General features: G+C 46.5%; 1 protein-coding gene across 1 annotated transcript in view; it reads right to left on the bottom strand.

The window, feature by feature from the left end:
* LOC116876455 (zinc finger protein with KRAB and SCAN domains 1-like) overlaps positions 1–17,260 on the bottom strand; it is a 61,479-nt gene that overhangs the window by 32,789 nt on the left and 11,430 nt on the right. Inside the window, 3 exon segments of the mRNA XM_032872633.1 lie at positions 12,515–13,333; positions 15,520–15,646; positions 15,926–16,017. Of these exon segments, the coding sequence (XP_032728524.1) occupies positions 12,515–13,333; positions 15,520–15,646; positions 15,926–16,017 (1,038 nt within the window).

The following is a 17,260-nucleotide window of genomic DNA, read 5'->3' on the forward strand; positions in this document are numbered from 1 at the left end:
CTGCTGTCTCTGAATTAGACTGGAGGAAGAGATGGTTGAAGGAAACAGAATCACTTGAGTGAGTTGCATGTGTGCTGATGCCTTGATAGTGCTCTATCCAGCCTCTTAGTCAAAATGATCTTTGCCTAGCCATGAAACCAGTGAGCTGTGATGTTGAGGCTTGAAAGAAATATTTCCATTTCCAGCCTTGTTGCTCTTTCTAAAGCAAAGCAGGGGCGCCTGGGTGGCTCAGACTGTTGAGTGTCCGACTCTTGATTTTGGCCCAGGTCATGATCTCAGGGTCATGAGATCGAGCCCCGTATTGGGCTCTGCATTCAGCTGGGAGTTGGCTTGAGATTCTCTCCTTTTCCCTCTGCCCCTCCCCCTGCTTGTGTGCTTGCTCACTCTCTCTCAAATAAAAAAGTTAATTTTAGAAAATCTTAAAAAAAAAAAAAAAAGAAAAGAGGCCCAGAGTTGGAAAATACTAATGCCAAAATAGACCTTAAGGATGATCTGGTTAAGCTCTTGTTTTCAGGTGAAGAAACCAATGCCTGGGGAAGTCAGATCCAAGGCACACGAGTGAGCTAGTTAGTAGTGGACCTAAGAGTAGGTCAAGATTCTCTAATTCAATCATGTGTCCTTACTGCATCTCAATAGATTTTTTAAAATAGCATCAGGAAGATCAATATGCTATCCAAATCATCCTATATTATAGCAAGTTAACTCAGGATGCATTATTCTTTTCTTCCATTAATATAACAATGACCATATGGTATAACCATAAGAAAGCAAATGAGAAGTTAGCTACCTCACCTTGTGGCTCACTGTGGTGTGTTAACTGCATTTCCTCTTCAGAGTAGTTTTGAACCTGGTCTTGATCGGCCCTGTTCTCTCACAAAATGCAGTCGTTCTTCTTGTCAGTCCTTCAAAATATTTGAACACTATGATGTCCCAGCGATCTCCTACATGGTTCCATGATCTTACCTGAAGGTTGCTTCTGAATCTTGGACCATACATGCTTGCTTTGGTGGCACATACACTCATCTTGGACTGTAAAATGTTCGAACTGACCTAAGGCCCTTGGAGGGTCCACAGTTTCTAAATGACCTCCACACTCCCATCTTTCTCTACGCTACCAAATTGTCTTTTGTCTTGAAAGAGAAAAAGAGGGTCACCTGGATGGCTCAGTGGGTTAAGCCTCTGCCTTCGGCTCAGGTCATGGTCTCAGGGTCCTGGGATTGAGCCCCGCATTGGCCTCTCTGCTCAGTGGGGAGCCTGCTTCCTCTTCTCTCTCTGCCTGCCTCTCTGCCTACTCTCTCTCTCTCTCTCTCTGTCAAACAAATAATTAAAATCTTAAAAAGAAAGAGAAAAGCATTCCCCTCTCCTTTGTGGCTGAAGTCTGGAAGGGAAAAATCTACCAGTGGTTACTGTAGGCTCTAGCTTCCTCCTTCCCCTTCCAGCAGTGTGGTGGTCATGTTTCTCCCTCATATGGTGGCTTTCTAGATCTTGCTTGTGCATTCTGGTCTTGCTTATTTTTGCTGCTGTCACTATGCTTGGTCAGTAGAGGGTAATCATACCTTGACCTCTCCTAGAACAGGGCCAGGCAAACTTCTCACCCAGGACAGCTGTGAAAACCTGCTTTTTTATTTCCCAGAAGGAGTCCGCATGTACCGCATGTTGGGGAGCTGCAAAGACATTCATTCAGCTAAAGAAAATGAAAGGAGGGATGCCTGGCTGCCTCGGTTAGAAGAGCATGCAATGCTTGATCTCGGGGTTGTGAGTTCGAGCCCCATGTTGGGTGCAGAGAGTACTTTTAAAAAGTTAAGTATTAAGAAAGAAAAAAAAAGAAAGAAAATTAAAGGAAAAGAGAATACAAGCAGAGTGATGTAGTTAGACGACCCGTAGCTTATAGCTAGAGCCCTGTGGCTAGTGAGTCTTGGGAAATTTAGATCTGCAACTTGATTACCTGGAAGACGAGCAAAACACTACCTCCTCTGACACCTTTAAGAAATCCCTGCACCCAGTGTGGGGATCAAACTCACAACCCTGAGAGTCAAGAGTTGCATGCTCTACCAACTGCGCCAGCCAGGTGCTGCACCTTCTTTGACAACTTTAAAGCATTTGGATCACATGAAAGTGAACCAGCTGTGTAACTGACTACCCCGACAGTAAGAGATTTGTAATCTTCAACATTCTTATATTGTTTCTGATCTCCTCTCTAGTTTAATGTTACCCCCTTCCCCAGGGATAGAGATGTGGCTCCATCTGTCACAGATCCTTGTTTTTAGTTCTGCCCTCTCTGGTGAGAGCCCCATGCCTTTTCCTTATTAAGAGAGGTTAGGGATGCCTGGGTGGCTTGGTTGGTTAAGCCTCTCTCTTTTTAAAGATTTTATTTATTTATTTGACAGAAAGAGCGAAAGAAGGAACACAAGCAGGGGGAGTGGGAGAAGGAGAAGCAGGCTTCCGCTGAGCAGGGAGCCCGAATGCCGGGTTCAATCCCAGGACCCTGGGATCATGACCTGATCTGAAAGCAGACCTTTAACAACTGAGCCACCCAGGTGCCCCAAGCCTCTCTAACTCTTGACTTCCGCTCACATCCTGATCTCAGGGTCATGAGATGGAGTCCCACCTCTGAGCCCCTAGACCTGGTGGTGCTCAGAGGGAAGTCTGCTTGACATTCTCTCTCCCATTCCCTCTGCCCCTCTCTCCACTTGTACCTGTGCTCGCTCTCTCCAAAAAAATAAATCTTAAAAATAAAAAAGATTAAAAAAAAATAAGAGAGGGTAAAGTTTCCTGCCAAGACTTTTACAAGAGCAAGTTGCAAGCTGTTCCCCTAGTTTTTGGAAGAACCCGGAAAAATTTGCATTCTCTTAGAATACAAGGAGATAACAAAGGACATCTGGCCCAGCCCTCCTTCATGCAAAATCCCTTCCTGTGCGGCCCCCTGACGTCCCCCAGCCCAAAGCCTGAATTGATGCAGCTCTGGCTGGTTCTGCACCAGGTTCTTTCTTCTGCCTGTGGCTTCCACAAAGGCTGCTCCAGCTCGTGCAACTCCCTGCACCATCCCAGGGGCCACCATTCTCCTTATCAGGGAGTGATCAGTGAACTGTACGGTTATCACAACTTGCCAACAGAAGGCAGTCAAGTAAGTGTCCTGAGCAAGGGGTGCCTTTTTCTCATTTGTCCCGAGTCCTGGGAGCCACGAGAGCTGCCTCGATTATCTACCCTACTCGTTGCTGTACCGCTTTCCTTTTCTTATTCCTCGCGCATGGCCTGACAATATTGTTTGTTGAAAAGGACTTTTGTTCCTATGTCTTGGACTCATGCAGAGCAAACCGAGTCCCTCTTGCATCTCTCTTCAGATATTTGAGGGCAGAGACCAAGTTCCCAGTGAGTTTTCTCCTCACCAGGGAAATCCTTTGTTGGACATACGAGGTGGTTTGCTTTCCTTATCCTGCACCTGGACCATTTCTCTTTTAAAATGTGGAATCCAGAAGCAAGTTTCGGGCACACAATAAAGATAATGCAGGTAGGGGAGACTCAAGAATCTGGAGTGGAGGCCATGCTTTAGACTTGGGGGCAGCGGTGACTACTGGCAGAGGGACTCGGGGGGGCTTGGGACAAGTAAGGCCGCTTAAGCTTGGGCAACAATATCCATTATTCTGGGGGTAATCCGGCTCCTTGGAGGATCTGGGATTGCAAAGGGACACACATCAGCTGAGGGGGTGGAGGGAACTTGAGAGAAGCCCAGAGGCTGTGTGAAATTTTGTACCTAGCATTTGGGACTGAAATGGGCCCAGAGCCAGGGTCCCCAACTTCACAAAGACCTGATTTCAAGGTTACATGTGTTTCAGGGACTCGTGGGATGGAGGACGTGCCAGCATGTTTCATTTTTAAAAAACGAGACTTTAGTGAGGGGTAAATAAACATCGAGAAGCTTGAGAGGCCCCTGGAGGAAGTACGGACAGGTAATATTTTTGGCACACTTATGTCAGGCACGGTTGTCCATGCTTTACATAACGGCTCATTTAATGCTTATAGTAACTCTACGCCCATTTTGCAGATGAGGTAACTAAGACACAGTGAGTACGTGGTGGGTAAAGCATTCGATTGTCCACTTGATGCCTGTGGACAGTTAAGCACTGTGCTAGGGGGGCTCCATAAACGTAGCTGTGGGATCACGCAAGTGACTTATGAAGGAGGGAGAATTGAGCTCATAAAAGAGAACAAGGGACAATGAAGCAGTGGAAAGAATCCAATTGTTGCCAGAGTCACACGCTCGAAGATCCGGCTCTGGACGCACCTGCCTGCCTGAGTGGAGCCTGCGACTCTTGATCTCAGTTTGTGAATTCAAGCCCCGTGTTGGGTGTAGAGATTACTTAAAAATAAATAAACGTACAGAAAATACAATAAAATCCAGCTCTGCCATTTATCTGGTAAGCTGCTTCACGTCCTGGGCTCGTTTCTGCACTTGTAAATCGGGGCAACCATCTTTGCAAAACTGTGTGGGTTAGAGAAAATTCATGGTTATCATTTGTGAGTGAAGGAGAGAGAGGGGCTGAAGGACAAAGCCACTGACAAGAATTTCAAGGAAATGGCCAAACGTTCTAGAAAAGGGAGAATGGAGAGGAGAGACAATGCTGTCAAGAACACCCGTGATCTATTGCGACGTGGTTTAAGCGGTTGGGGAAGAGCTGAATTCTCGGAGATTTAAGAGGGAGCTGGGCAGGGGCGCCTGGGTGGCTCAGTGGGTTAAGCGTCTGCCTTCAGCTCAGGTCCTGATCTCAGGGTTCTGGAATCGAGCCCCGAGTCAGGCTCTCTGCTCAGCGGGGAGCCTGCTTCCCCCTCTCTCTGCCTGCCTCTCTGCCTACTTGTGATCTGTCAAATAAATAAAGTCTTAAAAAAAAAAAAAAAGAGGGAGATAGGCAGTGGAGAGAAGTGGTCCTGGTCCATTTGGGAGAGGAATTTGGTCGTCAAGAGGAAAGGACAGTCAAACAAAAAGATTGTCTTGCTCCTTAAGGCTACAGGTGTCTCAGGGTGAGGAGTGGCATGGAGGCACCAGGGAGCAAGGCCAGGGGCTCCAGGGAGCAGGAAGGACCAGCCAGTGAAGCGTGTCCCAGGGGCTTCGGACCCTCGGGGAGGAACATAGAGGGTCATCTGCGGAGAGTCATGCGAAGCCATGATCAACATGGGGCTTTGGTGAGCGGGAGACATCTGCACCGGGAACCCGAGTCTGCATGTTTCCCTCGGGCAGCTGTGACGAAGGTCCAGGCATAGAGGCAGGGGTGGCAGCCACCAGGTTTGGCTTGCACAGAGACTGTGGGTCTGCACAGAGTGGAAAGTTGAGGAGGGAAGCTCCTGGAAGGAACCCTAGTCCTTGACTTTTGTGTGTCCTGAGGGCTGCAGTTAAGGCACTATCCTCTCCGTGCCCAAGGCTGATTTTTTTTTTTTTTTTTTAAACCGGTTCCTGGAGGAGTCCAGCCACTCTGCCCTGCCCCAGCATGTGGGGGAAGCCGGGACCCCAAGGCTGATTTTATCAGCTCAGGGCCGGAATCTGCCATGGGCCCCATCCTCCACAGCAGTGACCAAGTTCAAGAACATATTGGATTTCTCCCCATTTCTGCCCGCCCTGTCCCTCACTTTGGTTCTCTGGAATCAATTCCTAATGCACCCAAGCCCTCACTTTAGGTTCTGCTCTCTGGGGGGGCCCAGGCCAGGACAGTGGCCCAGGAAAAGGTGAACTTCCCCTCAACTGTGAAGATCAACGCAGAAAAATACATTTTTCCCCCCACGTGACACCTTTTACTTACTTCTTTAAGTTAAAAAAAAAAAAATGGTTTATTCCACTAATGCCCTAGAAAGCAAGCAGGGAAGTTAGTATTCCTTCAGGACCCTGAAACCAAAGCAGACAGAACACTTTGTGCCTTGATTCTGTTCTCTAAATAGGGCGAATAAATCATTTACTTAAATGAGACAAAGTAACAAAAACAATTGGAGTTTGTTTCACTATATTATGCAATAACAAAACCAGGTTATTGGGTGAGAGGTCAGTGTCCAAGTTTGAACTATCAGATCACAGGCTGACCATTAGGGTGTTCTGTTTTTTCTGAGTTTCATAAATCGGTCAAAAGTTTTACTTTAACGGTTCCATCTTCTGAGAAGATTGTATATGGGGGGGGGGGGAAATCACTGAAAGCTACTTTACTCCACGGTTTTTGATCTGGCTGCCCCCTTCTGAGAAGCTACCTAGAACTTGGAAGCTCGCGTGAAGGAGAGTATGTTCATCTGCACGAGGAGGGCCTGCGGGTCACAGTTCCAGTTTTTACCTTTGAAATTATGTGGTTTTTTTGCCTCATCCAAAATGTGTGCATTTATGCAACCAAGAGTGAGAAAAAACAAACGCCACCAACATTGCCACCTAGAGGTGATAATTTATTGTTTTACCATGACCCAGAAGAGAAACGACATAAAGAGATATTTATTACAATTCCCCACAATTTCCTTCCCCATCTGCTCTAACATTTGTCAGACACCGCCGGCCTCCTAAAATGGACCATTGACTATAAATGCATGTAAATGGTAATTTGCTGCCATTTCTCGTGATGGAAACTTTAGTCCTCCATCAAGTTTTCAAATTATTTCCAATAGGAGTCCCCTAGCTTTTTAAAAAACAAACCACTTTTCCTCTAAGATTCCATTATTTACTCAAAGCAGCCTTCCTAGAAAGGTTAATGAGGATTTTAAATGAACAGATTCAATTTAAAAATCACCTACTGAACATCTACCAAGCATCTGGACTCTTCTACGACTAGTGAAATGAAAGGCCAGGTTTCAACAGTAATAACTTAATTCGCAGGTATACAAAGACGAGTTTCTTCTTTTGGTCTAATTTATTCTAAACTAAGAAACTAGGGACTGACAACATAGGAAAGGTTTGTCTTACCCAGTCTACAGATAAACAAGACAATGCCTGAGTTAGCTCTCTAGATAGATTTAGGCTTATCACGTCGACCTGGTTGTAATAATCTATATTTAACTACAAGTTAATAAAAATACATATGTTCATTTTAAAATAATCGCTGATTTTCCTTGCAACAGACCCCCCCCCTTAAACTCATATTATTTTTAGACCAAGATTTTCCTGCACAATCACCGTCCACGGCCCTCCCTCCCCCCATCTATTTGATCTCACGGAAGAACCCCGGCTACTAGCAGAAGCAGCTCTAAGCCTAACATGCTTTGTCCTTGCTAGGGCAGAAAGAAACCTTACCTAAACTGTTCAGAGGTTGAGGTGAGGGGGAAGGCAAGTGAGCACAGACCCACACACCTGAGTCGGGGCGCCTGTAGCTGCCTAGTCCCTTCCCTGGACCCAAGGAACTTAAAACCCAAATCTGAAACCGGAATGAAATCCGAGTTTTAATGCCACCTTTCACTCACAGGTCTCATTTTTTTTTTTTTTTTCCCAGTACCTTAAAACACTCAGCCTCACTGCTTAGTGAGTGCTTGTGGAAGGGAGAAAGTTTAACTTTAGGACCAATTAGCTCTGCTGACCACTGTGTAACTCTTAGATGAGCCATGATTCTTTAAGTAAATGGAGGGGAGAAATCTTAAAGACATTTCTTTTAAAGCTGTTGAAATAACATTGCTTAGAAGTCAACCTAATGACTCTCCTTACCTTCCACTGTTTCAGGATAAAGAGAAAAACATTAGGTTTGTGGTATCCGCTGTGAAAACAGGACCAGACAATATGAAAACTATGTTCTCACGTTAAGACATTCTGTCGGATGAGACGTTCGAAGTGTTTCTCCAACTTTTGTGTGACCTGCAGAATTGGAGATGGCTTAGCCTCCCTAGAACTTCAAGTTTGTTTTACAAAGCTTTGAAAAGTAAAACAGATAATTTCATCTTCAGATAGAATAAAAAATTAATTTGAGTAGCAAAATAAGTAACTGCTTTTAAATGTACAGTAGTGTGTCCATTCTAAAAACAAAACCTAAACCTATGTTAGGAAAGCTTTTCAAATAATGCTTTTTATTGAATTCTCCAGTAGTAGTTGAAATAAAAATCTACTCTAACTTCTATAAAAAGATCTATTTATACCACTTAATTTCCTCTTCTCTGATTCTACATTTCACTTTGCAATCTGCAGACCTTCATTTGGTTTCCCAGATGGGGAACCCAGCCCCCTCATAAATACTTCTGAGAAGTTGCTCAGAGTGGGACACACAAAACCATGGCCACTCTGGTAAGTATTGCTGTCACTGTCTGACTATGTTTTAATACTGTTACTCCAATTCGTGTAACGAATCTTCCATGAGGATGGTAGGATGAACCTGGTTAGCTAACTTCTGATGAGGACTTCAGGGTGACTAGACCCTGGAAGAAAATGCGATCAACTTTAGGATAAAAAGGAGGAAAAAATTCCTTCACAGCTACAAATCTTCACAAGCCTTTCAACAGTCGTGGGGAAGGAACAAGCCGGGGAAGAGAGTAGGGGGGCAGGGAAGGTACACAGAAGCGCAGCCAAAGGGAATACAAAAATGCTTCTCCAGCCTTGTCAGAAGAACTTCCTGCCATGCCAGGAAGTGGATGCATCCATGCCCATTTTCCAGGAAAGGGCCCATCTTGCTGCTTTGCTACCCCAAATTTCCCAAGCATGAAGATGAGTTAGTAGGGGAAGCAGGACTATGGTTTCCATAATCTGGTCAGGTTAAGTGGTCCCACTGGCCTTCCCAGGGCACTCCCCACTCTCAATTCATGGAGAAGCCCCTCTCCCCTCCCCGGAAGCTCAGAGAACCCATTTTCTTTGCCTGGAATGGTGAGCTGGCAGTTAAGGGGTCTGCTTTCTGGCTTTGAAGAGAAAACACCCAAGAAGCTGCAGATGTTTCTAGGAACCATTCCATTTTAGGGCCCTATTAACCTGTCTCTCCTAAGGAAACTTCCTAATCTCCTATCCAGATTTGGTAAGTACCAAACTACGAAGGTTTTCTCTCATATTCCCCCTCTTCAGGTCTGTAAACAGACTTTCTGTTTATACCCACCATCACCCCCTTCACTACTCACTCCAAAACTCTGCTCTTTTGGAGTGATGTGTTCTGCCAAATAGATTAAGATAAAATACATTATCCGTCTACAGGGAATATACAGAATAACAACTGGGGCCAGAGGTACAAAACACGGATACAGACATTGTGGTCATACAAAATATACAGCATGAACAATTTTTGCCTTCTTTTTAGCATTTCCCCACTTTTTTTTTTTCCCTTCTTTTTCTTCTTCTGTGGATCCTCTGGGGTTAAGATCGAGCTTCCTCTGCAGTGTTTCTGAAAGTCATCACATGATTGGAACAGACTGATGGAATTCATTTTCTGTCCGAAGCAATGAGTGGTATACGTGAAAGTTTCCCTCACATACAATATTAATAAATTTATTTACAGCGTAAGCTTTCTGATGCTAAGGGCTGAGATGGCACGGAAGGCTTTGCCACACGAATCGCATTCATGAGGTTCCTTTCTGGAATGAATTCTCTGATGTATGTGAGATGTCAACTGTCACACACGTCAAACACGGCGAACTCTCTGTACAAATTTTGCACAGTCTCACTTTTATGCCTTTAATCGAATACTAAGGGTCTTACTAATCAGGATGCCTCAGAGGTCTATAGTCTCAGGCTGTCGCTTTGCCTGCCAGGCCGGAGCAGAAACAAATTCCCCGCAATCTGAAGAACTGCACCTCTCGTCCTGGCAAGGCTTCTTTCATAAGGTATATTCTGAAGAACCTTCAAAAACTTCCACTAGGTCAACGGGCATGCTAATGGTTAACTATGGAGTTCTTCAGCTGTGAACACACTGCAGCCGGTCACGCGCTTCTGAACGTCCCCGCGCTGAGGAGCCGAGGCGAGTCCGTCTGACCATGACCCAGTTACGCTTTGCACTGGGCAGCCGAGGAATGGACACGACGTGAATGGTTTTCATGAACAGCCGGAGCCTGGCTTCTCCAAAGAGCGCGTTTTCGGGCGGCTGCTTGAAGGGAGAGCGCCTGCCACAGACCCGAGGCAACCATGGGGACCACCCCGTGGCTGGCGCGGGACAGAAACGCGAGGCGCAGGCTGCGCTGAACTTTCTAAAACACAGCCGAGGGCTGCGTGAGGCCAGCGCGCGGCTGTGGCTCGAGAGAGGCCCACGTGGAAGCAGCCGGGGCTCCCTGCCTCTCCAGAACAGTCGGCGCTGTGCGCGGTACCCGGGGCCGAGGTGCCTCAGAGCTCTCGGGGCTTCCCGGGGGCGACTCTCGGCTGCAGAGCCGGCGGGGGCGAGCGAACCCTCCGCGGCGGCTCACTGGCCGCAGCACACCTTCAGAGCTCTTCCTCCGCCGCCGGACCTCGACGCTTCCACAGGCAATGCTGGCGGACCGGCTCCGGAGCTCCAGGCAGGTCGTGGTTGGTCCCAGTCACAGAGAGAGGCCAGAGACTTGCTGCTGCGCAGAATGTTAGTTTGGTCTGCAGCTGAGGCCCCAGCTGCCCCCACTCGCTGGCTCCCCATAAAGCCCGGCTGGCCACTGGCCTCGAGTGGTCGGTCAGTGAACAGCTGGTGGAGGGCGACAGTTTTCGTTGTTTCTTTAGGGATAAACTCAAACTCTACGTGGGGCGCTCTGGTTAGGGGCAGAATCTTCGGGTCTGCTCTTGGTCTGCTTCTAAGTTCCCGCGGGGTTGTCCACCATCATCTACACGCTCTCGAGAGCAGAGACCTCTCCACCCAAGGCCCTGAGGGCTGCCTACGTCACCCATGATTCCTGCCCTCCCCCCCGGTGTGTACCCGAAAACCGTCTGTCATTAGCTTCTAGGCGGCGGGTGGCTTCTTCCTGCTTTCACAGCCCCTCCCCCTATTCTCTGTCTTCAGGGATTAGAAACAGAGAAGACCCTATGCAGTCCAAGTGTGAGACGACCAACCACATCTCAGCTTGTCGCTTGTCCGTGAACTCAGAGCAATGAACACAGTAATTGCCAGCTAACGGCATCAAATACCTTTGCAAAGCTTCTGGAAAGTATGGGGGTGGAAAAACGCACTCCACACCTTTCCTTGTTCTGAAAAGCAATTAAAAAAAAAATCACATCTTTTGCACTGTATTATTGAGTTACAAAGGATTCAGAAAGTGCCTAAATGATCACGTTGTCCATCAGCTGACTGAAGAGAATTCTGGCTAAGATATTTTTGCCCCAGAAAGGAGTCAGGACACGGCCTTAGGAACACTTGCTATTTTTCTGAAGATGACGACAAGAGTCGTTTCTGACATTCCGTGGTACTTACTCACAGATCTCTGTGCAGAAGATTCTATGCAGGCAGCTAGCCAGTGGCTTTCTTTTATAGTCAGGACAAAAAGAGCGTCAGACCTTGGAGCTGTGGCATGCTTGCACTCCGAAGGTCGGCTTCACAAGTTGGGCCAGGCTACCCTACTTCAGGTACTCACGATTGACACAGGACTTCACCAGAAGCGTAGAAGTCCTGCTGGAACTTCTGAACTGAAGTGCCTCTTCCGTGTTCAGCACCGTGTCCAGTGCTGTCGGGATACAGAGCAATCCCCTGACGATCGAAGCATCTCTCTGGGGAGGGGGCGTGATGAAAACTCACATACACGAGAAAACGGAGAATTAAAAGACAGTCTATGATCGATCAAGCGCTAACTTGTGGAGAAATGCATTTCGGAATGCGACAGTGCTTTCGGGATTTCGAGAAGGGAGAGAAGGGTTCGTTGTTGCCGTTTCAGGAAGATTTATCTCAGCGATGAGGATAGAACCATCTACATTTGTTGCGATCCTTTGGAACTGTAGACTGGTGCACATACCCTCTTTCAGGAAGAGCTAGAAATCTTTGGTTTGACACCGATCAGCACAGTCCTAGATTTCTATAGCTTTGGCAGGCTACCAGTGATCATATATATAACTTATCATATATATAACTAGGTTGAGCAGCATGTCCCAATGCAGTTTATTTTAGCGATTCCTCTTTTTTTTTTTGAGAAATAAGGTACACCAAGATGTTGGCCAAGTAGGGCTTGTTTGCAGAAAGCAGCTTTAAAAACCCCAGTATGGCTTTCCTGGAGCCAATCTTAACCTTTCAATTCTATGTTGTGGTTGCTGAGTCCGAGAGCGCCTTAAAGGTATCCTCATTACTGAAAAGCTGGACGTTTGACTGTATGTGTGCTTTTATCTTGTGTGGAAAGAGTGTGTGGATTCTCCATAAGACTAGCTTTTCCCTGCAGGGATTGTGTGGGAGGATTACACACCCACCAGACGATGCAAAGGCGGAACACTGCTGATGGAACTACAAGGATCCTGAAGTGTGAGTTTTTTTCCTTTTAATCTGTTGAGGCCCTCTTTTTTTTCCCCTCCGTGGGCACACGTCTCTGAAGCAGTTTTAGAAACAAAAGGGGGAAATGGCTTGTTGACGAATTCTGGAACTCTCGCTCTACACACAGCTTTTCAGGAAGGCGCCAAACGCATCGAGGGAGGCGGGGCTGTACTCGGAGGCCCGCTCTCTGGTGTGGATCCTGTGATGCAGAGTGAGGGTCGAGCTCCGCGTGAAGGCCTTGCCGCACTTAGTGCACTTATAGGGCTTTTCTCGGGTGTGAATTCTCCGATGCAAAATAAGGTATGAATTTCGGTTGAAAGCTTTCCCACATTCACTACATTCATAGGGCTTCTCCCCCGTGTGGATCCTCTGATGTTTAGTCAGGTCTGAGCTCTGGCTGAAGGCCTTCCCACATTCGTTACATTCATAGGGTTTCTCTCCAGAGTGGATCCGCTGATGGAGAATGAGATTTGAACTGTGACTGAAGGCTTTGCCACACTCGTTACATTCATGAGGTTTCTCTCCTGTGTGGATTCTCTGATGCAGGACCAGGTTTGAGTTGAGGCTGAAGGCTTTCCCACACTCACTACATTCATAGGGCTTTTCTCCGGTATGGATTATTTTATGGCGAATAAGGCTTGAACTCCTGGTGAAGCATTTACCACATTCATCACATCTGTGGGACTTTGCTCCTGTTGGAGCTTCTTCAGGGGTGTTAAAGTTTGAACTCAGGCTGAAACTTCTTCCCAAACCTTTACCCTTCTCCCTTGGACCTCTCTCGCCCGCGGTGGATTTTTTTTCCTTGACCGTAGCTGGCCCCGAATCTTTTTTTTCTCTTCCAGTTTTTTCCTCAGGGTTTCTCTGCTGCCTTTCTACTGTTCTGCCCTGCTGTTCACGTTTTTCTCCAAAATCTTTCTGGAATCTTCCTGTTGTCTCCCCACGTGGCGCTGAGTCTTCTGCGATTTCAGCCTTTGAGGTTGACTCCTCATTCTCACTCCTGTTTTCACAACCTGACACAATAGAAAATACAAATGGCACCATTTTCTTTTGAATATGTGGGTTAATCAACCGACACTGTATTCCTGGAAGCTTCTACTTGCCTGCAAAATGACCTTGCAGTATTAATCGGAGATGAAATCGGAGAAAACCAGGGGAATGAATCAGGACAACAGGGAGCAGAGCTAGGGAAGGAGAGGGCGGATTGAATGGGAGGACAGCAGAGGGAGCTCGGGGAGAGGGTGGGAATGCACACATGGAAGGGGGGCGGGCGGGGGGGGGGGGGGAGACCAGAGGGAGCAGAACAAGTTAGGGAAGGGAGACGAAAAAAGTAACATAAGAGGTCACAATTCACAGTTGTAGGATTTGATCATCCAGTAATTAATATGAAGGAATATACATTAAAAAAAAAATCATGTTCTGTTTCTAACATTAAGTATGAGTTTGAACAAAGGGAATAGAGAGGTCCCTCGTAGAAACAGTAAGTGGTACTAGCCCACAAAGGAAGATATATACATAGTTAATAAAGGAAAAGTGAATACTCTGGTTCTGTGAGATTTTTAACAAGTCCACAGTGAGTGGACAGCACAGGAGCTCTGGCCTTGGCAAGTTACAGTAGTCTTCAGACACAGGAGTTTCTCTCCTCCAGCAAAAGAAGCACAGAGCTGCCAGCACTCCATTGTCAGAGATGAGGGTGAGGAAGCAGCTGATTGGGGCATCAGTAAACGTAACTAAAACCTTCACTGACAGACCAGGGAGAACACCCGAGAACAGAAAAGAAACTGAAAACAATTCTGGGTATGGCCCATGAAGGAGATGATGTAAAAAACCCAAATTTTACAAATGCAAAGCTGATCCTGTCATTAAACCAGCACATTAAAGCATTGAAATACATCTTTATTGCAGTCGGTTAGATTCAGTCTGTTGTTGTTTTTAAATTGAGAATGAAAATTGTCTAATGCACATGCACTACTTTATGGCTGTTCACATTTATCTAGGAAAAAACCCAAGTTACTACAATTCTTTGTTTAGCGGGCTTTAAGAGCCCTTTCCAGGTGGGCCTGCACTGCCCCACAGAGGTCCCTGAATGCAACCACGGGAAGCTGAGTAGTACCTATGCCCTGCTTTAGTGATGAAATCACTGGAAATACCGAACCAGTCATAAGAGGAGGAAATCGGTCCACTTCTTTTGAATTCCAAGCCAAAGTCCTTGGTTATTAGGATAATTCCCAGACTGTCTGCAACTAGTGTTTGCTTTTTGAAGTTATCACAGGGTAGGTAATACCTAGCTCAGAAACACCTATCAGTTCTTTGGCTTAATTTTCAGAATCTGGTCCAAAGAGCAAGTACCAAGAAACCACCACTCGGTTAGGTCTATGGTTCCAAATAAAACCTGAGGCTTCTTTAGTAACTTTCTTTCTTCAGTTCCCTTCGCTCACCCTCCCTCTGTCCTCCCGAGGCAGAAGTCTCACTATGGACATCCCATGACACAACTCATTTGAGAGCTGCTTTGCAGTACAATCTTCCGGGGACTGAGGGAAGGGGACAAACGGGAATGTGTGTCAATTGTGTCACCTTGTCTTATATGGTTGGTGCCTCTGAGAGCTTGTTTTTGTTCTTACTACACGTCCAGGAGCAGACTTCTCCGTAGAAGATCACCATTAGGTTTGGAAATGGGGAATCCTAATTGTAAGGGACAAGTCATGAGTTAACACAAAGCTGCCTGGGAGCAGTGCGCATGGGATGGAAGAAGACAGAAAGCCCATGGAAGGATGACTGTTAAGTCCAAGAATGCAGTCCTAGGTTAGGATTAGACTGATGATGATAAGGTCTCACTCGGACCTCTAGAATAGGAAATACAGAATCCATCCCCTTGACAGAGGCGCCTATACTACAACTGATGGGGACTGGAGAAGAATGGCTTGAGAGGTGAGAACTCAAAACTTAAGAGTATTTCTGATTTCGAACAGCAAAAACTACCTAAAAGTAAAAAATCCACTTGGAATCAGGGACTCACGATATCAGCCTCTGAGGGTTAAGCGAACACAAACGTGCTCCTGCTCTATCTAGCCTGAAGAAAAGGGCCTCAGTAGCCTCTCAATCCTTGTCAACTCTCAAGTGAACACATCAGAGATCCCACAACTAATGAAAAAAAGAAGATGTAAAACAATCTTTGACAATAATCCTGCATCAGTCTTACCCTGGGAAAACACGTTCCCATAATTCTCCTGCCTGTTGTCCCTATTGAGATTCCTCCGGGCCAGGTTCTGACATCCCCATTCCTCCAGGATGAGGGACACGGCCATGTCCTCGATCTTCACCATTGCCTGAAATAATACGAGATCCCCACACTCAGTTCTCTGAAAGCTCAGGGACAATCCCGTCACCCAAACTTGGGAGTCAGGGACAGAGTTGACTGCAAACCTACAGGATGCTGGGAAAGAAAAGGTGATCATGCCAGGTTCTGGTGGATGGGGAGGGCGGGACTGGGGCCACTCTGTGGGAAAGGGCATCAAGATGGTGTCCAGGGTGGAGGGAGCTAAAAGAGCTCCAGGAAGAGAGGCAGACACGAGGGTCTCAGGAAGGCAGAGGGGCCCACTGCTCACCTGGGAATCTGCTGTGAATAGTGCAGATGCCATCGCCTGGTCTCTGGGACTGCCCTCGTGATGAGGGGCAGGAACGTGGGTGGCAGGGAGAGCTGAGGGAGGAGAAAGGAGCTGTGAGTAAAACCAGCTCTGCTCTGGGCCTCCCCTCCAAGAAGGGCCCGGGGCCTCTCTTTCCTGCCCCAGCACATGTGATGTTCAGTGTCAACTACAGAATAGGTAACTACAGAGAAGCTAACGAAGACAAAGTATGACCTCTGCTATTCCAAGTCACAGGAGTCTTAAAAGGGTCCTTAAAATCACCTGGTCCAATCCCTTTTGTTTAAAGAGGGGGAAACCAAACACCTAGAAAGTCAATGACTTGCCTAATGTCACACAGCTAAGAGTAGCAGAGCCAGAATTACAACCCGGCTTCCTAGTCTTCCTTATCTACGGAAGTGGGTAACTTCCGGTCCATGATTCAAGTCTGGCTCACCATTTAATTTTCTCCAGTCCAAGGAACAGCACCAGAGCATCACAATCTCATTCAGTTGTGGAAAATATAACACGCGCATTAACGATCTTTAGTGGTGATATCTTGAAACACAGGGCACAAAGAGGGGGTCTTTTCTGGCCATTTTTGGTCCTCCTACTTTTCTCCCTCACTTAGCCACCGTTTCCTGACTTAACGTTCTGGAAGGTTCAAATGTCGATGAGACATTTGCTAGTTCGCAGAAATGTGGGTCGACACTGACCCAAGACAAGATGTCTATCAGACGATCACTGACTGACGATCGCACACAAACTGCCCTGTTTAAGAACAACTATACAGATTTTTAAACTGCAAAAATTAAAATCTTCCCTTGCCAAGCTGTATTAGATTTGGAAACGTTACTGGATAAACAAATGATGTTACTGAGCTGCAAAGACATAAGAGAAATGAATTTGAAACGGATTACTAAACGTTGTAACTATTTCAGACCATATAGTTATAAAACAAGCTAAAGCAAAATGTGCAGAAAGACCAAGTAGTTAGCATTTTTACCTTCTGAGAATTAGGAAAAAGATTCTGGAAGAATAGCCCTGAGAGGGACTTGAGGGTAAAGGCGTATGGCTGAATTCCCTGTAGAACTATTTACTAAGCATCAACGGTCCATGCCCGGGTTTCTAAAATTGCTACGCTGAGGACAGGAAGCTCTAATCTGGCACTGAAAGCTACCAATATCCTCTTCAATTTTCCGATTCCCTCCGTGTAGAGCATGGAAAGACCTCCCAAACCCTGTACAGGACACGAGCGGGACTGGATGGACAGTGGTGGATCAATCATCACAACGCACTGATTTACAGATTCCTCCAGAA

Source organism: Lontra canadensis, unplaced genomic scaffold (genome assembly GCF_010015895.1).
Source record: "Lontra canadensis isolate GAN:19392208 unplaced genomic scaffold, GSC_riverotter_1.0 scaffold45, whole genome shotgun sequence".
Taxonomy (NCBI): domain Eukaryota; kingdom Metazoa; phylum Chordata; class Mammalia; order Carnivora; family Mustelidae; genus Lontra; species Lontra canadensis.